The sequence below is a fragment of the Stomoxys calcitrans genome, chromosome 2 (assembly GCF_963082655.1).
Source record: "Stomoxys calcitrans chromosome 2, idStoCalc2.1, whole genome shotgun sequence".
Lineage (NCBI taxonomy): Eukaryota > Metazoa > Arthropoda > Insecta > Diptera > Muscidae > Stomoxys > Stomoxys calcitrans.
In genome coordinates, this window is record NC_081553.1 from 17,318,133 (window position 1) to 17,343,659 (window position 25,527).

The 25,527-nt window shown below is 32.2% G+C and overlaps 1 protein-coding gene across 5 annotated transcripts; it reads right to left on the reverse strand.

The window, feature by feature from the left end:
• Positions 1 to 822: 822 nt before the first annotated feature.
• LOC106081868 (uncharacterized) lies at positions 823 to 22,060 on the reverse strand. Of its 5 annotated transcripts, none has more exons than XM_013244115.2 (8): positions 21,449 to 21,463; positions 13,735 to 13,913; positions 13,543 to 13,673; positions 13,347 to 13,467; positions 5,707 to 6,114; positions 5,066 to 5,397; positions 1,548 to 1,642; positions 823 to 1,030 (listed from the first exon to the last, which is right to left on the reverse strand). In XM_013244115.2, exons 2-7 carry the CDS (start codon positions 13,885 to 13,887, stop codon positions 1,567 to 1,569), a joined length of 1,221 nt encoding a protein of 406 aa, XP_013099569.2. In that variant the 5' UTR covers positions 13,888 to 13,913; positions 21,449 to 21,463; the 3' UTR covers positions 823 to 1,030; positions 1,548 to 1,566. The 5 variants fall into 5 exon arrangements, with proteins under 5 accessions (XP_013099569.2, XP_059219538.1, XP_013099570.2 ...); XM_059363555.1 differs by lacking the exon at positions 21,449 to 21,463 and adding an exon at positions 16,778 to 16,864; XM_013244116.2 differs by lacking the exons at positions 13,347 to 13,467; positions 13,543 to 13,673; positions 13,735 to 13,913 and adding exons at positions 21,627 to 21,757; positions 21,819 to 22,060 and having other exon boundaries at positions 21,449 to 21,569.
• Between the last annotated feature and the right edge of the window lie 3,467 nt (positions 22,061 to 25,527).

Here is a 25,527-nt window from a genome sequence, read left to right on the forward strand (position 1 = left end):
CAAATATTGTGTTTCTAATTGCAGACCAAAAGCACAACACATTCTTGCACAAACCTTTTTATTTCGTACAGATTGATGAGTTGGTTGTTGTGAAAGAAATATTTATTTTTCTTTTGAGTATATTTGTTTACAATATATTTAAAAAGTACTTTCTTATTTATTTATTTATCCACAAACACTTCATTTTCTCTAGGTAATTACATGTGAGCAACAACACTAACTCTAACAAACACTCAGTTACAATTAGAAGTTTGGCGATCGCGTTTATTTTGCGTAAGAAAATGACTTGTTGCACAGCGACTGTGGTTGTGCTCTCAATGGACATCCCGAAATATAAATTTTCCCTAGATGAAAAAACAAGTTATGACGAAACGAACACATTTCGGCAAATTTTTCCGTTTGTTTTTTATATGGAGTTTCAACGCGAAAACCGAATATATTGGGTTGCCCAAAAAGAAATTGCGGATTTTTCATATAGTCGGCGTTGGCAAATTTGTTCACAGCTTGTGACTCTGTAATTGCATTCTTTCTTCTGTCAGTTCTCAGCTGTTACTTTTAGCTTGCTTTAGAAAAAAGTTTTATTAAAAATGCATTTACTTTCTTTTAAAAAATCCGCAATTACTTTTTGGGCAACCCAATAGTACCGGCCTTTAGATATGACATGTCTGATCGTTTAAAGGCAGCTTAATAGGCACATTTTGAAATCCTCAATGTTCATGGGGCCTTTACACTTTTTAGCGGCAAGTAAGGTAACGTAACCTTCTCGTTTTAAGTGCTCTCTGTATAATGGCTTTTAGATAATCAATCGACTTTTTAGAAATATACCCTTTAAAAAATTTATTTTCCATTTTTTTTTATCTTATAAATAACAAAACCTATATCATATAGTTTATGTACATTTGCCTTACTTAAATAATATCACTTGAATTAGAGTCGATTTTGTCCATAATTTAGGTATATGAGATGATCCTTTTACTTTGCCGCCAGCTTTTGTCTTAACAAATCCATTTGCCTTCTGATAGTAACAGGACTGAAAGTAAATAGAAATTATAGTAGTTATATCTAATAAAACATATAAGTTATATAAAATGACATAGAAACAAGTTATTGACTAAATGTTAGAAAAAAAAAATTGAACTTTTAAATTTGAACATTAACATGTACACAGGCTGAAAGCTTGGTTAGGCAAAATTTTAAATATCCTGCAACAAGGTAGTATACAATAATTGAAATCCACATGCAAAATTTTTAGTGGCTCCAGAAGTAAAATCCGGAGATTGGTATATTGGGAGCTTTAGCTTGCCATGATTTGGCTCATTTGCAATACCAACCGACCTCTAAGCCCATTACGTTGAGGTGTTACAAACAGAATGACTTATAATATGAACATGGATTATATCAAACATAAAATAAATACATAAAAACATAAAATAAATCATCGGAAGGATAATTTAGTTTCGGAACATCCTTATCCTTTGTGAATTGTGTTAACGGAACATGCGACAGTATTTTTATTCACCAACATTTGATTTAATAATTGTTCATACTTTAATAGCTTAACCAGAATTATAAATTTCGATTTTTATAGGTAGCTTCTACTTTTTGTTTGACTAATTCTATTTGTCTTCTTCCTGTAAGTGGACTAAAATGACATGGAAATGTTATTAAAATTGTATAGCAAAAGGTACACATCAAAATATTGTTCATAAAATTAAAAATAATAATAAACAAAATATGACGAAATCAAACTACTATATAAAATTACAAATAAACTCTTTTTAAATTAGTTGAAATTTGTTTATATCAGCTGGATCGAACTTTGTATAGTAAGTGGGTCATTTCTGAACGGATAGAGATTTGGAATGGGTATATTGATATATGTACAGGGTAGTCTGCGCGAAGAAGTTACGCAATTCACTCTGGTATAACTGTCAAACTATTAAAAACAGTCGCAGCACAAAGTTTTTTCACGGAAGCCTTACGAGAAAAACACGACAAAATATAGAGGAAAAAAAACTGAAAGTTACTATACGCCTTTTGCTTCTACAGCAGAATGTTCGCTAGGAAGTGGGAATGGCCAAACAATTAAAGGTGATCACGTTTGTACAACAACCAAAAATCATATGGTCCAATCTGCCATCTTGTCTTTAAGCTGATCTACGTTTTGCCAACACACACAAAGTAATTTATGTGCGTGGGTGTATACGTGTACGTACATGAGCAGAGAATATGCGAGAAAGAATAGAGAATGCAAATAAAAATCGTCATCTAAATACCGTCAAAACGGGCCGGCTGTTAACAGCTGTTCGCGTTAGATCACCTTTTTAAATCCGTCGTGGGATGTGGGGAGCTAACCATAAGCGTAGAAAGGACTCCCGAGGGAGGGGGTGGGGCTAAGCACCCCCCAGAGAATTTGACATAGCTTATGGAGTTCACCCAAAGACGATTTATTGGATGTACACGAACATTGTGAGACCAGTGCTGATATGGTATGTTTTTGACTAGGGCGTTTGAGTTGCTTTTTCTAGGGAGTTTGAGTTGTTTCAAACACTGGCCTGCGTTGGAATCACGTTCTGCAATGGGAACTGTGCCATCAATGTTCTTACGCTCTGCCTGCCTGCCGGCATGTTCATGGGAGGATATGGGAGGTTAGGTTTTCATTCCTCCCGATACAATGACGAAGATTTCAAATTACTTGGTACCGAGACCGATTAGAAATGGTATCTTAATGATTCGACTCCCTGATTGAGGAGGATGCTGTATTTATTAATGGCTCGGGATGGGTAAGTGATCTACCCCCATGCACTCGGTATCGGAATGTTTTAAGATTGTCAAACTAATAAACGACCTTTCAGGCAGAGGTCTATGCCATTATTATAGCCGTAGGTTAAATCCTGGGAAGGGATGTACCGCATTTAAACTCAGGATGGAGGCTCTCAAGGCATTAGATTGGAGGATAGTAAGGTCGAAGTGCATGGTGGGATATTTAGAATCCTTTGAAATAGCTCTGATTTGACTCCCCAGGCAAGTTAACATTTCGGTAAATATGAAGGTGAATGAAAAGGTGAGCAAGGACCCGTCCCAAACAAACGAAACAGACGCCGGTCTTGCAAACATATTACTTGTCGAGCTATGTCGAGTTCTCGAGCCATCGAATGAAGTAGGGCGAAGGAGTTGTACAATAGATTTTTGATATTAGGCCGTTGGAAACCTTTTCATGATTCAAAACAACCTGTCTTGATAAGCCGATCAAACATATGCTTTTGTCCGGTTCTCCGGACATGGACGAGCTTGATTGTATTGAATGTATTTCTGAGAGGTCTCCCCAAATATGTAGACATGATAGGATGGTTCTGACTGGGGACGCTATGAGATCCAACAAGGGGTCACACTGGTTGGCAAACACCCAGTACACATTTTGTAACCCACATCTCCTTTTCGGCGAGTGTACATTAGGGTGGATTCTAAGACAAATTCTAAGACCATATAGATGTGAATAAATAAACAATTAAAAAAATAATTGAAAGTTTCAAAAAAATTCTTATTTTTTTTTGAAAAATTTCAATCGTTTTTTAATTGAATATGCAATTTTTTTAATTGAAAATGTTTTCAATCACTTTTTCCAAAACGGAGACTGATATTTTGATCTCACAGAAAAATATATCGAAAAAAAGTTCAATTAAAAATTTTGTTGAAAATAAATCGTTTCCAATAAAAAAAATTAATCGATTTAACCTATTTTTTAATTGAATATTAATTTTTTTAAATTATATTGAAAATTTCGTAATTTTCAAAAAATTAATTGATTCAATAACTTTTTAATTTTTTATTAATAAAAAAAATTTCAATAGAAGATGTGCCTGAAAATTAAATCTTCATCATTAGAAAATTAATTGTTTCAATTATTATTTAAAATGAACCGATAATTTTTTGAATAACAAATTGATATTACACCCTATATACCTTCTTTTATGATTGCTGCGTTTAATATTAAAACTATATAGCGCAAATCACGATTAAGCGGTTATTATTATCTGCTTGTAATCAATAACAATTCATGGCAACTTTGCACTGAAATTTTATCCAGAACATTTGACTGCAAATATCTGCAATATAGCCTTTAATAGATTTTACTGAACCAGCTGTTACATGGTGATTTGATTGAAAATTTCAACAATTTTTTTTTATTGGATAAATAACAAAATTGATTGAAAATTTCAAAAAACTAAATTATTATTATCTTATTTAAATTTAAATCGTTTTTTTTAATTGAATATGCAATTTTTTTAATTGAAAATGTTTTCAATTACTTTTTCAAAAAAGGTGATTGGTATTTTGATGTTCATGATTTAAGCAGTTTCAGTTAAATAAATCATTGGATTAATTAATTTCGTAGTTGAAATTTTATTATTTTAATTTTTTTCTGTCTAAGATTAAATGTAGCTTCCGGTTTTTACTGACAAACTCAAAATTTTATTTATATTGGACAAAAAACGAAATTTTGCCGTTAACGTCTGGGAGCTCAATTTTGACTATGAACCCTGACCGACCCGGATGTACATAAATGCCGGTGTGTAAAAAGTGCGTTGGTTCAGGGTTACGAACTTATGGATCTACTACACTGGAAAAATGTATGTCTTAAATTTAAAGATTTGTTGAACAAAAATATGCCCGATTTTCCAAGTTTTTGAAGAAGAAGTTTTTTTGGTGAAATATTTTTCATTTAAGTCATTTTTATCTTAAATAGTAGTCCCGTAGTGAAGAGGTAAACATGTTCACCAATGATGCTGAACGCGTGGGTTCGAATTCTGGTGAGAACACAACGTTAAAACTTCTCCCCAAAGAGGTGTCGTACGGTACGCGGTACGCCGTTCGGACTCGGCTATAAAAAGGAGGTCCTTCATCGTTGAGCTTAAAACTTAAATCGGACAGCACTCCTTTTATAAAGGAGAAAAGGAAGGCCAAAATATCGTTGAAGGTTTCAATGTTGTCTTTGGGAAAAGGACGACAACTTTCTAGACTCAAAAAGTTGTTTATTCATAAATGAACGAAAATATGTACTTACTATTTGTTGGTAATGGCATTTGTAATGGCCGAACCTAATATACTTGAATATTCTGGCTTTAAGCAATCTATGTGCACCAAATGGGCCACGCCAAAGGGGAACAAAATTCGACCAATGGGGGCATGCAGGAGTCTGCGAAGGAAAGTATTTTTGGTATTTGCATTTTCGATTTGTATGATGCTCCAGAGGGTACGTATGGCATGTACCACAGCAAAGGCGAATAATTGCTTTTGTGGATAGAAAGTGTAGCAGACACCAGCCAAAAATGAGGATAAAAGATGATTTAGAGAATTGCAACCGGGTATATATTTATTAAGGAAACAATGGGTAAACTGCAAGAAAAAGAGAAAGTATGAAAACAAAAAACTTTAATTCTTCGCTATTTTTAATTGCTATTGGGTTGCCCAAAAAGTAATTGCGGATTTTTTTAAATAAAGTAAATGCATTTTTAATAAAACTTAGAATGAACTTTAATCAAATATACTTTTTTTCTAAAGCAAGCTAAAAGTAACAGCTGAAAACTGACAGAATAAAGAATGCAATTACAGAGTCACAAGCTGTGAAAAAATTTGTCAACGCCGACTATATGAAAAATCCGCAATTACTTTTTGGGCAACCCAATACTTTATCTATTGACTCACCCGGTATACGCCAACGTTGACTGTGAACAAGGCCAGCGAGCGAATTTGAAAGTTCTTTATCAAATCCAATCGCTTTGATTGACTCGATTGTTTAGCACTCACTGTGCTTATCACTGACTTGAGTATGTCTAACGTTAGTCCCAATAAAAAATATTTCTTCACTCCTTGATAAAGGTATTGTTGGCAGCCCATATTTGGATGCATCTGACATTTGCAATTCTCTTGATTTTCAATTTCCTTTGGTTGTGGGTTAGATTCTAAAATCCAAAATTCCTTAGTATTGTATAGCAGTTTTCCTTGCAGTATGATTGCACTGCTGATCATAAAGATGTAGGTTTGCAATATTTTTGAATCAAATATTAGGCGACTTATCAGGAATTTTTTCATTAGCAAAAATGTTTCAATGTTCTAAAAAAAGAAAACCATAACAAGAAAAGATTTGATTAGAAATTATATGATTTAAAAATATTAAATAAGTCATAAAATTTGGCCGGGTCACACTTTTGTTTGCCAATAAACTTGGCTCTTTTAACGGCAAAAATAGAATGAATGTTTTAAAATAAAATAAAATAAAATAAAATAAAATAAAATAAAGTAAAATAAAATAAATTAAATTAAATTAAATTAAATTAAATTAAATTAAATTAAATTAAATTAAATTAAATTAAATTAAATTAAATTAAATTAAATTAAATTAAATTAAATTAAATTAAATTAAATTAAATTAAATTAAATTAAATTAAATTAAATTAAATTAAATTAAATTAAATTAAATCAAATTAAATTAAATTAAATTAAATTAAATTAAATTAAATTAAATTAAATTAAATTAAATTAAATTAAATTAAATTAAATTAAATTAAATTAAATTAAATTAAATTAAATTAAATTAAATTAAATTAAATTAAATTAAATTAAATTAAATTAAATTAAATTAAATTAAATTAAATTAAATTAAATTAAATTAAATTAAATTAAATTAAATTAAATTAAATTAAATTAAATTAAATTAAATTAAATTAAATTAAATTAAATTAAATTAAATTAAATTAAATTAAATTAAATTAAATTAAATTAAATTAAATTAAATTAAATTAAATTAAATTAAATTAAATTAAATTAAATTAAATTAAATTAAATTAAATTAAATTAAATTAAATTAAATTAAATTAAATTAAATTAAATTAAATTAAATTAAATTAAATTAAATTAAATTAAATTAAATTAAATTAAATTAAATTAAATTAAATTAAATTAAATTAAATTAAATTAAATTAAATTAAATTAAATTAAATTAAATTAAATTAAATTAAATTAAATTAAATTAAATTAAATTAAATTAAATTAAATTAAATTAAATTAAATTAAATTAAATTAAATTAAATTAAATTAAATTAAATTAAATTAAATTAAATTAAATTAAATTAAATTAAATTAAATTAAATTAAATTAAATTAAATTAAATTAAATTAAATTAAATTAAATTAAATTAAATTAAATTAAATTAAATTAAATTAAATTAAATTAAATTAAATTAAATTAAATTAAATTAAATTAAATTAAATTAAATTAAATTAAATTAAATTAAATTAAATTAAATTAAATTAAATTAAATTAAATTAAATTAAATTAAATTAAATTAAATTAAATTAAATTAAATTAAATTAAATTAAATTAAATTAAATTAAATTAAATTAAATTAAATTAAATTAAATTAAATTAAATTAAATTAAATTAAATTAAATTAAATTAAATTAAATTAAATTAAATTAAATTAAATTAAATTAAATTAAATTAAATTAAATTAAATTAAATTAAATTAAATTAAATTAAATTAAATTAAATTAAATTAAATTAAATTAAATTAAATTAAATTAAATTAAATTAAATTAAATTAAATTAAATTAAATTAAATTAAATTAAATTAAATTAAATTAAATTAAATTAAATTAAATTAAATTAAATTAAATTAAATTAAATTAAATTAAATTAAATTAAATTAAATTAAATTAAATTAAATTAAATTAAATTAAATTAAATTAAATTAAATTAAATTAAATTAAATTAAATTAAATTAAATTAAATTAAATTAAATTAAATTAAATTAAATTAAATTAAATTAAATTAAATTAAATTAAATTAAATTAAATTAAATTAAATTAAATTAAATTAAATTAAATTAAATTAAATTAAATTAAATTAAATTAAATTAAATTAAATTAAATTAAATTAAATTAAATTAAATTAAATTAAATTAAATTAAATTAAATTAAATTAAATTAAATTAAATTAAATTAAATTAAATTAAATTAAATTAAATTAAATTAAATTAAATTAAATTAAATTAAATTAAATTAAATTAAATTAAATTAATTTAAATTAAATTAAATTAAATTAAATTAAATTAAATTAAATTAAATTAAATTAAATTAAATTAAATTAAATTAAATTAAATTAAATTAAATTAAATTAATTTAAATTAAATTAAATTAAATTAAATTAAATTAAATTAAATTAAATTAAATTAAATTAAATTAAATTAAATTAAATTAAATTAAATTAAATTAAATTAAATTAAATTAAATTAAATTAAATTAAATTAAATTAAATTAAATTAAATTAAATTAAATTAAATTAAATTAAATTAAATTAAATTAAATTAAATTAAATTAAATTAAATTAAATTAAATTAAATTAAATTAAATTAAATTAAATTAAATTAAATTAAATTAAATTAAATTAAATTAAATTAAATTAAATTAAATTAAATTAAATTAAATTAAATTAAATTAAATTAAATTAAATTAAATTAAATTAAATTAAATTAAATTAAATTAAATTAAATTAAATTAAATTAAATTAAATTAAATTAAATTAAATTAAATTAAATTAAATTAAATTAAATTAAATTAAATTAAATTAAATTAAATTAAATTAAATTAAATTAAATTAAATTAAATTAAATTAAATTAAATTAAATTAAATTAAATTAAATTAAATTAAATTAAATTAAATTAAATTAAATTAAATTAAATTAAATTAAATTAAATTAAATTAAATTAAATTAAATTAAATTAAATTAAATTAAATTAAATTAAATTAAATTAAATTAAATTAAATTAAATTAAATTAAATTAAATTAAATTAAATTAAATTAAATTAAATTAAATTAAATTAAATTAAATTAAATTAAATAAAGTAAAATTAAATTAAATAATATTAAATAAAATGAAATAATATAAATTTTAAATAAAATAATATTCAAAAGCGTGCTTACCATAGGATAATTTCGTTATCGGTTTGTAACACTTCGAAATATGCGTCTAAGACCCCACAAAGTGTATATATTCTTGATAGTCATGACATTTTAAGTCGACCTAGCCATGTCCGCCCGTCTGCCCCTCCGTCCGTCTGTCTGTTGAAAGCACGCTAACTTTCGCAGCAGTAAAGCTAGGCGCTTGAAATTTCGCACAAATAGTTTTTATTAGTGTAGGTCGGTTGGGATTGTAAATGGGCCAAATCGGTCCATGTTTTGATATAGCTCCCATATAAACCGATCTTGGGTCTTGACTTCTTCAGCCTCTAGAGGGCGCAATTCTCGTTCGATTCAATTGAAATTTTGCACGTGATGTTTTGGTATCACTTCTAATAACTATTGTCAAAATCGGTGCATAACCTGTTATAGCTGCCATATAAACCGATCATGGGTCTTGACTTCCTCAGATTTTAGAGGGCGTAATTCTTATGCGATGTCATGACTCTCAACAACTGTGCTAAGTATGGTTCAAATCGGTTCATAACCTGGTATAGCTGCCATATAAACCGATCTTGGATCCTGACTTCTTGAGCCGCTAGACGGCGCAACTCTCGTCCTATTGGTCTGAAATTTTGCATGAAGTGTTTTGGTATCACTTCTAATAACTATGCTAAGTATGGTTTAAATCGGTTCTTAACCTGATATAGCTGCCACATAAACCGATTTGGGATCTTGACTTCTTCAGCTTTTGGAGAGCGTAATTCTTATACGATTTGGCTGTAATTTTGCACATGATGTTTTGGTATCACTTCCAACAACGGTGCTAAGGTTCAAATCAGTTCGTAACCTGGTATAGCTACCATATAAGCCTCTAGAGGGCGCAATTCGTATCAGATTTGCCAGAAACTTTGTACAAACTCTCATGACCTTCAAATATGTGCCCAATATGGTCCGAATCGATCATATAAACCGATCTCCCCTTTTTGCTTCTTGAGCCCTACTAGGCGTAATTCTTATCTGAATGGACTGAAATATCACACAATGACTTCTACAATGTTCAGCATTCAATTCATTTATGGTCCGAATCGGACTATAATTTGATATAGCTCCAATAGCATAACAGTTTTATTTATTATTCTTTGTTTGCCTAAAAAAAGATGCCGCGCAAAGAACTCGACAAATGCTACCCATTATGGAAGGTATATAAGATTCGGTCCGGCCGAACTTAGCACGCTCTTACTTGTTTTGTTTAGGATTGTGAAGAGTTCAAATCGAACCATGAACTGAACTCATATGATCACATTGGTCTGCATTGAAAATGTATCTGTGCTAAATTTTATGTCTTTATTGTTCTATGGGTTAAGGTTCGTACCGCTCGCAAGAGTATTCTGTACCATCATTGAGTCAATACGGGACACACACATAAAATTACCTTACTTTCGACGGTCACAAGGATGTATGTATATAGTACATTGGTCTAAAGTAGATATTTCGATGAGTCACAAACATAATGACGAAGTAGGTCTTTCTCCTAACCTATGGTGGAGTGTATACCAACTTCTCCATTACATTTGAAATTAATCGAAATTTTTATTTGAAACCATGTCTGTACGTCATCATGTCGAAAGCATGTACAATTTCTGTAGTTCTGTTCTGTATAAACTTAAAAACCTCTATCGGTCGTGCGCAAGCTATCTTTCCAACAAGTAAAACCACTAATAGCCACTTGAAATTATGGACGAACAATTCTTATTGATAAGATCGGTTGGGATTGTAAAGAATCATCATAAACAAGAAGTATCGGTGCAATTTCTAAAGTGGATTTCTTTATTTGTTATACCGCTAAATCGGCTTCGACAGACTGATAGCCATGGCTAGATCGAATTAGTTATCGTTACCTAGGATCACTCATCAATATTTCGAGTAATTACCAGCGAGATAAGTATGTCCCATCGTATGGTTATTAAAACAGAAACGTAATAAATCATTTTGTGAAACATTGTTCTAATCATATTGACACAATTATTTTAATTTACAATTCGATTTGTTTTGAATTTTTTTTTTCAACGCTTCCGTATGAACGAACCATGTCATGAAAGTTCTTTGAACTAGGGTCTGTTTAGCAACTTGCTGTTTAACAATTTAAACAAATTTTGCATTTACATTCTTACAACGTTGTTAAATTATGCACTTTGCAGATATATGTATGTTTATTAGAGTGTCCGAAAAAACAAAAAGCATTTTATTGAAACCTATACAACGTACACCAAGTTCAATTATTTGGTTGTAGTGATTGTTGCTTGAAAACTGTAAGGGCAATTATAACCAAATCTGACGCGATTTGGGTGAAAATAAGCAGGGACTTTAGATGGGTATAAAACAATCCATACCAAATTACGTGCAAATCGGTTGAAAATTTTAGTGACTAGGTCCTTATAAGTGTGAATCAGGCGAACTATTTATATGGGAGCTATATCTAAATCTGAACCTATTTGGCCAAAATTCATGGCGCTTGTCCTAAAAAAGTGATATGCATGTGGAAAGTTTTTTGATGATAGCGTATTAAATGCAATCTCCGCCTTGATTACAAAAAAGCGACAGGGGGCCAAACGGTACACAAAAGATACGCGGATAGACGGACATGGGTTACTCCCATCAGAAAGAAGTTATAAGTCAAAGCGTACACGCTATCACTGTCACTGTATTGGCACAGGGTTCATTTGATGTTTCAACTAGAAATTCTATATAAATATGTACTTTGCTTACGTATTTCCCGCTAGAACCTAATATCCCCAACCAGTTTCTTTAGACAGTACTACATTCAAATTTCGAAATCATGTCGGCACGAGTTATATGTCCATATTTGCAAAATCAGCTAATCATTATATGCATTTATAATCAACCCATTATTTCCATTTACATATATGCATAACCTCCTTCCTTTTATTTGTGTGGAACCTTATTTTATAAACACTAGCTGGTAATTGCAAGAACACGCAATAGCCACCAATTAGCTGCCATTTTCCGCTCTCCAAACAAGTTTCATTCAATTGCATTTGAATCTCTTATACAGAGAGATTATACTCACTTAAACTTGCCCATAACATAACTACAACAAAGTTTCGCTGTACACTTCTACATCACAGATGCTCATACTCCGACATCACAGATACTCATGGACCGATAGTACAATCTACTCTTCGAGTGATCACCATCACTTCAGTTGGACTGCCGTAAGCGACAGCTTCCGTGACAGCCAAGATATATTCATTTACAGATGGTGGTAGTTGTCCAAAAAAAAAAAATATTGAGTGCACTATCTGTCAAAATCAGTTATACGTGTAACTCGCGCCATTTTTCATTGTTTGTGAGTGCAATGGAGAGTGCGATCCATGGTGGAGGGTATATAAGATTCGGCCCGGCCAAACTTAGCATGCTCTTACATGTTATTAGTGTAGGTCGGTTGGGATTGTAAATGGGGCAAATCGGTCCATGTTTTGATGTACCTGCCATAAAAACCGAGGCTCTAGAGCCTCAAGAAGTCAAAACCCAACCAAAACTCGTTGACAGATAGTGCACTTGGAGAGAAAGAATTGTACTCAGCTGTTTACGGTACACGACCTGGTAATTATGTCATGGGCCATACAAAAGCATCCTAAGCCGACTCAAGTAGAGGTGTACAGGAAATCTACTGGTACTTCAAGGTGAATTAATTAATGAAGATGGTCTCAAGGGAACAGCAGAAAACAGCCGGCCAGTTGGACGGTATTAAGATGTCAGTTCTGTGTTTATATTCATTATATTTTGGCACGTTCACTTTGTTTGCTTTTCTCTTTCTATCATTTTACCTGCACAAGTACACACACGAGCGCAAGCTTCTTAGGTTGTATTGAGAACATGTAGTTTTTGAAATAACATCTTGATGACGGATGGCGGATTGCACCATATGATTTGTGATTGTTGTACAAATGAGACCACCTTTAATTGTTTTGCTATGCTGGTACTCGAGGCCATAGTACCCAGACACTCGTAGGCTGAGGGATGCTACTGGACATAGATCTCAGACATCATAGTTGTAGTATTCAGGGAATCTACTGGAATGATATAGTCATAGACCCTTGGCATTTGAAATCTACTAACTGATCCTCACTTTACCATGAGATAAACTTCCTTTTTTCCCCTTTTTTATTCTGGACCCCACGTTCATTGGTAGATTCGCTGCTGTCGTGTTTTGAGTTTCTAACTAATTAAATAAAATTGTTAAACATGTTATGAAACTACTTTTGCTTTGAACCTTGGGACGGTCTAATGTACAGGTGTAGTTATATGGTGGTTCTAATGCACCAACGAACAGTCCATGGGTTGACTTAGATCTACTACTTACACATTGGAAAATGCTAGTCTCAAAGAATTCGATAACACGAGCTGAAGCTAGAAAATGCACTGAGGCTGAACCGATAAATGAGGGTATAAACACAAAATGGTATATACCAAAACGACCCTTTCTGAAATTCAATAAAGTTGAAAAAAAGGAACAGTCTTAGTTTGATGAACATGATTGATATCATATCATGACTTACCTCATCAAACATATAAGGCAATTGATAATGTAGCCAATTGTAACGCCCATGGTGGAACAATGGAAATAATATTCCAGACGCTGTCGTATCTTCTTTTTGTTAAGGTTACGCCAATCTATGACTATGGGTAACTAGGGGAGGTCAAAGGTTGAGAGATCAATGTAAAGGCATTTCCTCGGCGAGCAAACTTACCAAGCACAATGGGGCAAAGTATTTGAAATTCGATGTCACATATTTGGGCATATCTCTCAGGAAATGCTCCAGGCAAGGTTCGCTGTGTATTCCTAGGGCTTGACATGACATATGCTTGGCATGTTCTTCAAAAAATTTACTCATTCCCACCATTTTCAGAGTATTGAGTCTGCGTTAGGCTGGGAGAAGTTTAAAATATAATAGTTCTTAGTTGTTCTAAGGTTCATTCAAAACTAAACCGTAACTTTAAATGTTTGAATACGACTAATCCAAAAGCTTTCATCAATTTTCCCATGCTCTTAAGTATAAGCTTTTTCTAATATTACCAAAGAGAGTGAAGAAGAAGAAGAAATGCTGCTACAATGCAGCAGAGTTTTGGGTCGGCTTCGGTTTGCGTTTTGAATTGTGTTTTGCGTTCAATATAAACACCAGCTGATTGCGTCTGTTTTCTGCACAAAACTTGTTGGAGAAAACCATAGACGTATTAAGTATGACCTACTAACAAGCGATTGTTTGTGTTTTCAGAGATTCAAGAGTCAATTTCTTAATTGCAGAAATGAAGACAACAAAAAAGAACTTTGTTGCCGTTTCAGTGATCATTTAATAACCCCAAACACTTTTTGCAGGGGTTGTACGGTGGAAAAAAAAACACAAATCTAGAGGGAAACAAGTAAAAACGGAAAATAAAATAAAACCAGTAAGAAAAGGCAAAAGTGGGGCAGAACGGACTATATAATATTCTATACCACCGAGTCTAGGTACTTTTAATACATAGAACCTTTGCCTAATTCTAGTCAGACTTTAATTTTTAATACTTATTATACCCTACACCACTACTGTGGTACAGGGTATTATAACTTAGTGAATTATTGGGTTGCCCAAAAAGTAATTGCGGATTTTTCGGCGTTGACAAATTTTTTCACAGCTTGTGACTCTGTAATTGTATTCTTTCTTCTGTCAGTTATCAGCTGTTACTTTTAGCTTGCTTTAGAAAAAAAGTGTAAAAAAAGTATATTTGATAAAGTTCATTCTAAGTTTTATTAAAAATGCATTTACTTTATTTTAAAAAATCCGCAATTACTTTTTGGGCAACCCAATAGTTTGTAACATCCAAAAGGAAGAGAGATAGAGCCATTGATCGATCCGATCGATTCAGAATCACTTTCTGATTCGATTTAGCTATGTCCGTCTGTTCGTCTGTCCATGTTAATTTGTGTACAAACTACAGGTCGCAATCATCGATCGTCTTCAAATTTGGTGCTTTCGGCTTAGAGACGAAGCCTATTGAAATTGGAAAAAATCGGTTCAGATTTGGATATAGCTCCCATATATATGTTCGTCCGATTTTCAGTAATACTGCAATAAAATGGTCATTTGTTACCTGATTATCTCGAAATTTGACAGGACGGATTTTCTTATGACTCGCAATATTACAGGTGAACTTTATAGAAATCGGTTCAGATTTGGATATAGCTCCCATATATATGTTCGTCTGATTTGCAGTAATAATGCAATAAAATGGCCATTTGTTACCCGATTCTCTCGAAGTTTGACAGAAAGGATTTTCTTATGACTCTCGACATTACTGGAAATCGGTTCAGATTTAGAATAGCTCTCATAAATATATATATCCTAGAGCCACTGCAAGTGCATTTATTGATCAATCTTCCCAAAATTTTGTACAACGCTTTCCTCGACGACTGCTCCAAATCAGTTCAGATTTGGACATAGCTCTCATATATTCTCGTCCGATTTGTAGTTAATATGCAATCGATTCTCTCGAAATTGACAGGAAGCATTTTGTCTTGCTTCTCGACATTAAAGATGATTTTTATTGAAATCGGTTCAGATTTAGATATAGCTGTCATATATGTATGTATATCGCCCGATTTTCATGCCACTGCAAGAGCATTTTTTCACCAATTTTGCCAATATTTTGCACAACGCTTTTCTCGACAAGACCACATTATCAAATTTTAGGTTATTTGCAAAAATGTTGTCATTTGTGAACCGTAGTTATTACAGTTTAAACATATTTGATTGAAATGTAATACGGTTTGTTTAATAACCCATTTGAAAACATCTGGCGAGGTTCATCATAATTGGTTCAGAATTAGACATAGCTCCCACTTTGTACCGATAGGGTAGGTGTAGGTTATTATAATGTCGGCACCGCCCGACTTTTGCCTTTCCTTACTGGTTGAAATTTCGAATAAAACCTTGCAAGATTTTCTTACAATAGAACCTAAATAAAACACCTCACGCTAAATTTTGTAAAGATCGGAAGAAAACTCTGGCTTCTGCAGACTTAAAAGCCATGTAGGATGAAAGATACATATATATGGGAGCTATATTTAAATCTGATTTTGTTAAATTTTTGCACATGTATTAAGACGTCAAATAAAACATCTCACGCTAAGTGTTGTAAAGATTGTGCAAAATTTGTGGCTTCTACAGCAAAAAGGGCCATATTGAATGAAATATATATGTATAGCAGCTATATTTAAATCTGAACCGATTTTGATGAAATTTTACACACGTATTGGGATGTCGACTAAAATATCTTTCGCAGAGATTTCCAACAATTGGTCAAATATTTACCTTTGACGACGAATGGGACATATATGTTGTAGAAGGATCAAGATTTTTACCATTTTGACGACACCTTACTTAATAAATAGCAAGATATACTCATTTACAGGTAGCGGCAGTTGCCCAACAACAAAATATTGAGTGCACTATCTGTCAAAATCAATGATTGGTACAACTCTGATTTTGAGTCGCGCCATTTTCTTAACTAAAATATACACACACAACCAATACTCGTTGACAGATAGTGCACTTCGCGTGAAAAAATTGTACTCAGCTATTTACGGTACACTACCTGTTAATTATATATGTCATGAATAAATAGGACTATTCTAAGAACGAATGTGCAAAAAATTACAACTTTATCGAGCTGTTAATTCTTCATCCTCAAAGGATTTGGTCTAATTATCTTAGAGAGATGTTGTATTTGTAGGGTAGAGGGTGTACATTATACCTCAACAACACAATTAAAATTTTCATTGATTTGTGTTCACGTTAAACGAAGTTCGTTTCAGATGTAAAAAGTGTTGCATTTGTTTTTCACGACACTGTATTTATATTCGCACAGAACATTTCAAACCGCATTGACATGTTTAAGTTTTCTTCACTCAAATTTATTGATATTAAAAAGAAATCAAATATTATTTATAAATAATTTCTTCCAGAGCACTTGGGTTTCCGTTTCGTTTAAACTACACAAATCAGTTGTCACACTGCTAAAAAATATTTAAATAAATTTTACATCAATCTTTAATACAAAAGCTAAAAGTACTCATAAACAAACCAACAAAAATCAACCAAAGCATCAAAAAGAAAAATAAACAAATAAATAGAGAGAAACAATATCAAAGCCATGGATCTCTCTAATTCTCTCTACGAAATAATAGAAGCAACAACACCAACAAAAATGTTTGCGGCATCAAATCACCTAGCTGCAGCTCCACTGAAAACGAGAGAGTTGTTATAAGAATCTCTGCTAAACAATGCGCCAACTCGCATTATAAACATAATAGAAACAAGTAAAAGCGTACTAAGTTCGGCCGGGCCGAATCTTATTTTCCCTCCACCATAGATCGCATATGTGGAGTTCTTTTCCCAATATCTCTTTCTAGGCAAACAAAAGGAGAAAAGAATTGCTATAATATTGGAGCTATATAATATTGAAGTCATTGTGTAAAATTTCAGCCAATTCGAGTAAGAATTGCGCCTTTAAGGGTCTCAAGAAGTAAAATAGAGAGATCGGTTTATATGGGAGGTATATCGGGTTAAAGACCAATTCGGACAATAATTAATAACTATGTTTAAGGTCATGAGAAAAGCCGTTGTACAAATTCAGCCAAATCGGATAATAATTACGCCCTATGGAGGATCAAGAATTCAAGATCCCAGATTAGTTTATATGGCAGCTATATCAGGTTATGGATCGATTTGAACCATATTTGGGACAGTTAATAAAAGTCATAACAAAACACCTCACGCAAAATTTCATCCAAATCGGATGAGAATTGCGCCCACTAGTGGCTCAAGAAGTCAAGATTCAAGATCGTTTAATTTGGCAGCTATATCAGGTTATAGACCGATTTAAATCATACTTAGCACAGTTGTTGGAAGTCATAACAAAACAGGGAAATCGGATAATAATTGCGCCTTCTAGCGGCTCAAGAAATCAAGATCCAAGATCAGTTTATATGGCAGCTATATCAAAACTTGGACCGATTTGGCCCATTTACAATCCCAACCGACCTACACTAGCAAAAAGTATTTGTGTAAAATTTCTAGCGGCTGGCTTTACTCCTTCGAAAGTTAGGGTGCATTTGGACAGACTGACGGGCGGACGGACAGACGAACGGACATGGGTAGATCGACTTAAAATGTCACGACGATCAAGAATATATATACTTTATGGGGTCTTAGACGCATATTTCGAGATGTTACAAACAGAATGACGAAATTAGTATACCCCATCCTATGGTGGAGGGTATAAAAAGTCTTGAGAAACAGCAAGACGAAATTTAACAGCTAATGTACCAAAGTGAAATTCGATTTTAGAGTGAAATAGAGAAGTGAATGAATGATGTGAGAAATGATCTCATAGTTCATGTTCAAAAAAGAGCTTAGTGAAATTACTATGAATACTATGAGTTTAAAAGAGTAAATCTAAAAAATTCAAACATCTGATTTTAAATTGCCTGCAATTGATGAAAAAAAATGTGAATTTAAAAATATTTCAACGCGAAAATGCCGCTGTTGCATGCGACATTCGTATAACTGACATACATACCTTCATATGATGATGAAAACTTAACATATGTACATGCTTAATTACTTTTGTAATTGCATCACTGTATCAAATATAAGACTGAACTCAATTGATCGAATTAAAAACAATAGAAATAAAAAACAAGTAAGAGCGTGCAAAGTTCGGCCGGGCCGAATCTTATATACCCTCCACCATGGATCGCATTTGTCGAGTTCTATGCGCTGTATATCTTTTTAGGCAAACAAATAATATTGAATACGAACTGTTATGCTATTGGAGCTATATCAAGTTATAGTCCGATTCGGACCATAAATGAATGCTGAACATGGTAGAAGTCATTGTGTAATATTTCAGTTCATTCGGTTAAGAATTGCGCCTTGAAGGGGCTCAAGAAGCAAAATCGGGGAATAGGTTTATATGGGAGCTGTATCAAGCTATTGATCGATTCAGACCATATTAGACACGTATGTCGGCAAATTTTTACTCTACTCCCAAATGCCTTTCCTTTGAGCCCCATATTACTGTATTGGTAAATATTTCGGGTTCAGGGGGTATTTCGGGGTTGGTCACTTGGCCATCAAAGTAAATATAAGATTCGTGCTCTACTTTCAGAAACATTTCGTAAGAATCCCATAATGGCACGATCGGTAAGTTGTGTTTGAAGGTGGGGTGGACCCCAGGGTCTTTTTCCCGAAAATGAATATAAATTTCACGAAAATCAATAAATATCCACCCCAAATAGCTTTTATATAATAGGGAGGTATTTTGGGGTTGGGCGGCTCCCAAAACACATGGCTCTATATTGCCGTGATTGGTCTATATATCCATTTGGCGGGTTTTGGGCTGTCCCCGCGGCACCCGTCCCCAACAATAGAAACCATGTATTTTTTTGGTGATTGTTCGAGTGCAAAAAATTTCGAACTAATCGCATGACCAATCTCCGAGATCTGGTATTTTTGAAATTAGGGTAATAAGAAGTGCTTTGCTTTCGGTTCGGATTTGGATATAGCTGCCATATAGATCGATTTCTTGATTTAAGGTTTTGGGCCCATAAAATCCTCAATTATTGTCCGATGTCGCCAAAATTTGGGACTGTGAGTTAAGTTAAGCCCCTTGACATACTTCTGCAATATCGCACAGATCGATCCAGATTTAGATATAGCTGCGATATAGACCGATATCTAGGTTTTAGGTTTTTGGCCATAAGGGACGCATTTATTGTCCGATGTCGCTAAAATTTGAGACAGTGAGTTTAGTTAGGCTCTTCGATGTCCTTCTTCAATTTTACCCGGATCGGTCCAGATTCTTCTTGATTTAAGGTTTTGGGCCCATAAAAGAGGCATTTATTTTCCGATTTCGCCGAAATTTGAGACAGTGATTTGTGTTAGGCTCTTCGACATTTTTATGCAACTTGGCTCAAATCGGTTCAGATTTGGATATTGCTGCCATGTGCACTGATATCTCGATTTAAAGTCTTTGCCCCACAAAAAGCGAATTTATAAGCCGATTTCACTTAAATTTGACACAGTGTCTTATGTTAGGCTTTTCGACATCCGTGTCGTATATGGTTAAGATCGGTTTTCTTTTTAGATATAGCTACTGTACTTATTGGTATTTGGTCCAAATTAGAACATATTTTGATATAACTGATATGGGACATAAGGTATGAAATTTTCACCGAATTTTGATAAAAGGTGGTTTACATATATATCCGTGGTGGTGGGTATCCAAAGTTCGGCCGAACTTAACGCCTTTTTACTTGTTGATTCTACGGAACAAACAAACAAACCGAGTCCCATACAGTAATGATGTGTCATATGCCCATTTGGGGGGTGGGATGACCCCCTATTCTTCGATCTGATTTTATATGCCCGATTCGTAATCAACTCCCGAATACCTTTCATTTAAGCCTCATATTGATATGGAAAACCAATTTGTCTGTTTTTAGAAATTTTGGAGTTAGGGCGACTTTCTGGGTACTTGGACCCAATTTTAATGCCATATTCGTGTTCTATTCTTTAATACCTTTCATTTGATATCCATATTGTCTTCATTGGTCCACTTGTGATTTTGGGTGGTATTTTTGGCGTAACGGGAAGGTTACCCCCCTTCCGATATCAACAAATTATAAAGCATATTTCTTCTTCCTGACCATATTCGTAATCTATTTCCGAATACCCTTCATTTGAGTCCCATATTGTCATAATTGTCAAATAAACCTATTTAAAGGGATTTTGGGCCTGGGGCGGCCTCCCAGGTACTTGGATCCTACTTTTATTATGAAATTCGTACTCTACTCTTGAATACCTTTCATTTGAATCCCATATTGTCCCGATCGGTCTACTTTTATTTTTGGGTAGTACTTTTGTTGTTGTCCGCCCACCTCCCGATATCAAAAAATTATATAGCCTATGTTTCCTTGCAGACCAACCTACACAATCTGTGAAAATTTCAAGGTAATCAGTTCAGCCGTTTTTAAGTCTATACGGAACAAACCGACAAACAAACAAACACAAATTAAATTTAATATATAAGATTTGATGGTTCTTGATCTGGGACACAACAAAACAAATTACAGAGTTAGTATACCCCCACATATGGTGGATGGTACAAAAACGTAACCTTATAAATCACTTTGGGTGTTGAAATAAATGAAACTATATTACCAACAACTAGGGGAATTGATGCTTTCATTAAATGTTTGCTTCTTTGGAACTGACATTATGTTGAACTGAAAACTTTTTTTTGCGAATTTTTTTGATTAACAACCCTGTAGATTTACACATTTCGCGGGTATACAAATGTACATGTGTAGATTGATAGTGCTTATTTTAATCCATGATTTGATTTAACTCTAGTACTTACACATTGAAAAATGCTAGACTCGAACATATCAATCACACGATCTGAAGCGAGAAAATGCGTTGAGGCAGATCCAATAAAGGAGGGTATGAACACAAAATGGTATATTCCAAAACGACCCTTTCTGAAAAGCAATAATGTTAAGACAAAACGATGATTGTGTTAGAAGATCATAACATACCTCATTAAACATATAAGGGAATTGATAATGTAGCCAATGGTTATGCCCATGGTGGAACAATGGAAATAATATTCCAAACGCTGTCGTATCTTCTTTTTGTTTAGGTTACGCCAATCTATGACTATGGGTAACTAGAGGAGGTCAAAGGTTGACAGATCAATGTCAAGGCATTCCGTCGGCGAGCAAACTTACCAAGCACAATGGGGCAAAGTATTTGAAATTCGATGCCACATATTTGGGCATATCTCTCAGGAAATGCTCCAGGCAAGGTTCGCTGTGTGTGCCCAAGGTTTGACAAGACATATGTCTGACATGTTCCTCGAATAACTTACTCATTCCCACCATTTTCAGATTGTTGAGTCTGCGTTAGGCTGGAAGAAGATTAATGTTTAGTGATGGGCCTTAGCTGCTTTAAGGTTTCTCCGAAACTAAATTGAAACTTGAATCATTTGATTACGTTTTGCTTGCGATTAAGTCAAAAGCTATCATTTCTCCAAGCTCTTTCTAAGCTTTAGCTACATTTAATACACAGCGTTGAACAGAATCTTTTTTTGCTTGGGTTTGTGTTTTGTTTAGTTTTCGAAGCATTTTAAATTTGAATTATGTTTTGTGTCGGAGTCGAGAAATTTTGCCCGGAGTCGAAAAAATGATCTCGACTCCTAATCTGTACAAAAATTAAATTCTAAAAACTTTTGCAATTTATTTTTTGTTTAAATTATTTATTGACATTTCGTATATGAAAATCTTGTTTTGTTTCTAATTTCGATACATTATATCTTGAAAATGCATTAATGAATAAATTTAATAAAACAAGTTAAAGCGTACTTAGTTCGGTCGGACCGAATCTTGCATACCCCCAGCATGGATCGCATTTGTCAAGATTTTTGCGCTCTTTTTCTTTGCTCTATTGGTATTGGTATGTTGTTGAAACTATATCAAATTATGGACCCAATCGGATCTTTTTTTTTGATGTTGGAGACCATAGTAAGAGTAATTGTGCCGATTTCGGTGTCGGTTTATATGGGAGCTATATAAGGTTTTGGACCGTTTCAGGCCATACTCAGCACGTATATTGGAGGTCATAGGGAAGCCATTGTACAAAATTTCAGCAAAATGGGAAAAGAATAAATCCTTCTAGAGGTTTAAGAAGTATAATCGGGAGATCGCTTCATATGGGAGCTATATGTTGGAAGTCACAGCGGAATACCTTGTACAAGATTTTAGCCAAATTGGATAAGAATTGCGCCTTATAGAAGCTCAAGATGTCAAGATAAGATGGTTTTATATGACAGCTATATCAAAACAGGACTAAATCAAGGATCAAATGTAGTTTATAACATTAAATGTAACGGGGATGAATCAAATTTATGTCCAATGACATATGTGGGAACAACTAAACGGAATTAATCTCACAAATCTGACCATAAAATCCGGCCAAAATTTAATACCTTATGTCCCAAAGCAGTTATATCGAAATATGATCCGATTTGGGCCAAATACTAGGGTTGCCCAAAAAGTAATTGCGGATTTTTTAAAAGAAAGTAAATGCATTTTTAATAAAACTTAGAATGAACTTTAATCAAATATACTTTTTTTACACTTTTTTTTTTAGGGCAAGCTAAAAGTAACAGCTGATAACTGACAGAAGAAAGAATGCAATTACAGAGTCGCAAGCTGTGAAAAAATTTGTCAACGCCGACTATATTAAAAATCCGCAATTACTTTTTGGGCAACCCAATAATAAATACAAGTCGTTGTTCAATTGTGTCTAACAAAATATTGGTCTTTTAGGTAGCTGTATCTAAAAATAAATCGTTCTGAACCATATACAACGTGGATGTCGAAAAGCCTAACATATTGAATTATGTGTATGTGTCAAATTTCAGTTAAATCGGATTATAAATGCTCCTTTTTTGGGGCCAAGACTTTAAATCGAGATATCGGCCTATATGGCAGCTATATGCAAATCTTGATCGATCTATACCAAATTGCAGAGATATATGTAGGAGCTTAACTTTACTCTCTGCCCAAATTTCGGCAACATCGGACAATAAATGCGCCTTTTATGGGCCTAAAACATTAAATCGAGGGATAGGTCTATATGGCAGCTATATCCAAATTTGGACCGATTTGAGTGAAATTGAAGAAGGATGTCGAAGGCCTACCGCAACTCACTGTCCCAAAGTGCGGCAACATCGGACAATAAATGCGCTTTTTATGGCCCCAAAACCTAAAACCGCGAGATCGGTCTATATGGCAGCTATATCCAAATCTCGACCGATCTGTTCCATAATGCTGAAGTATGTCAAGGGGCTTAACTTAACTCACTGTCCCAAATTTCGGCGACAACGGACAATAAATGCGTCTTTTATGGGCCTACGACCTTAAATCGGAGGAGCGATCTATATGGCAGCTATATCAAAATCTGCACTGATCTGAGCCAAATTGACGAAGGATATCGAGTGGCCTAACACAACTCACTGTACCAAATTTCAGCAAAATCGGATAATAAATGTGGCTTTTATGGGCCTAAGAGCCTAAATCGGAGGTTGGGTCTATATGGCAGCTATATCCAAATATGAACCGATCTAGGCCAATTGACGAAGGTTGTCGAGGGGCCTAACATAACTCACTGTCCCGAATTTCAGCAAAATCGGATAATAAATGTGGCTTCTATTGGCCTAAGACCCTATATCGGCGGATCGGCCTATATGGGGGCTATATCAAGATAGAGTCCGATATAGCCCATCTTCTAACCTAACATGCTTATGGACAAAAAAGGATCTGTGCAAAGTTTCAGTTCAATATCTCTATTTCTGAAGACTGTAGCGTGATTTCTACAGACAGACGGACGGACGTGTCTAGATCGTCTTAGATTTTTAGGCTGATCAAGAAAAAAAATTACAAATAAAAAAATTAAATAAAACACCAACATCTGTTTTTGTAAATTGTTCGATGACCTCGAGCCAAACCAAGAAGACAAAGTTATAAAAAAAAATTAAAAAGTTTTAGTGCTTGGAGTCGACTCCGGAGTCGTCGTCGGAGCCAAGTTAAAATTGCTTCAAAACTAGTGTTTTCTAGACAAAGTGTATGTTGGAGAAAACCATATAGAAATTAATTATGACCTACTAACAAAGCGATTGTTTCTATTTTCAGAGATTCATCATACTGCAGAAATGAAGGCAGACAACGACTTTAACTCTGTTGTTGTTCCGGTGAGCTTTTCATAATCCATTACATTTTAAGCTGGGATTAGTTTTTGATGCAAATCTTGATCGATCTATACCAAATTGCAGAGACATATGTAGGAGCTTAACTTTACTCTCTGCCCAAATTTCGGCAACATCGGACAATAAATGCGCCTTTTATGGGCCTAAAACATTAAATCGAGGGATAGGTCTATATGGCAGCTATATCCAAATCTGGACCGATCTGAGTGAAATTGAAGAAGGATGTCGAAGGCCTACCGCAACTCACTGTCCCAAAGTGCGGCAACATCGGACAATAAATGCGCTTTTTATGGCCCCAAAACCTAAAACCGCGAGATCGGTCTATATGGCAGCTATATCCAAATGTCGACCGATTTGTTCCATAATGCAGAAGTATGTTAAGGGGCTTAACTTAACTCACTGTCCCAAATTTCGGCGACAACGGACAATAAATGCGTCTTTTATGGGCCTACGACCTTAAATCGGAGGGTCGGTCTATGTGGCAGCTATATCAAAATCTGCACTGATCTGAGCCAAATTGACGAAGGATATCGAGTGGCCTAACACAACTGACTGTACCAAATTTCAGCAAAATCGGATAATAAATGTGGCTTTTATGGGCCTAAGACCCTAAATCGGAGGTTGGGTCTATATGGCAGCTATATCCAAATATGAACCGATCTGGGCCAATT

Excerpts from the sequence above, each read along its gene's own strand:
- LOC106081868 (XM_013244116.2), bottom strand. The coding sequence starts at position 21,971 with ATGGTGGGAATGAGTAAGTTATTCGAGGAACATGTCAGACATATGTCT. Across the intron at positions 6,115-21,448 it reads AGTCTAGCATTTTTCAATGT|AACATTGAAACATTTTTGCT; the intron begins GTAAGTACTAGA and ends TTCTTTTTTTAG. Across the intron at positions 1,643-5,065 it reads AATGCCATTACCAACAAATA|TCCACTTACAGGAAGAAGAC; the intron begins GTAAGTACATAT and ends ATGTCATTTTAG.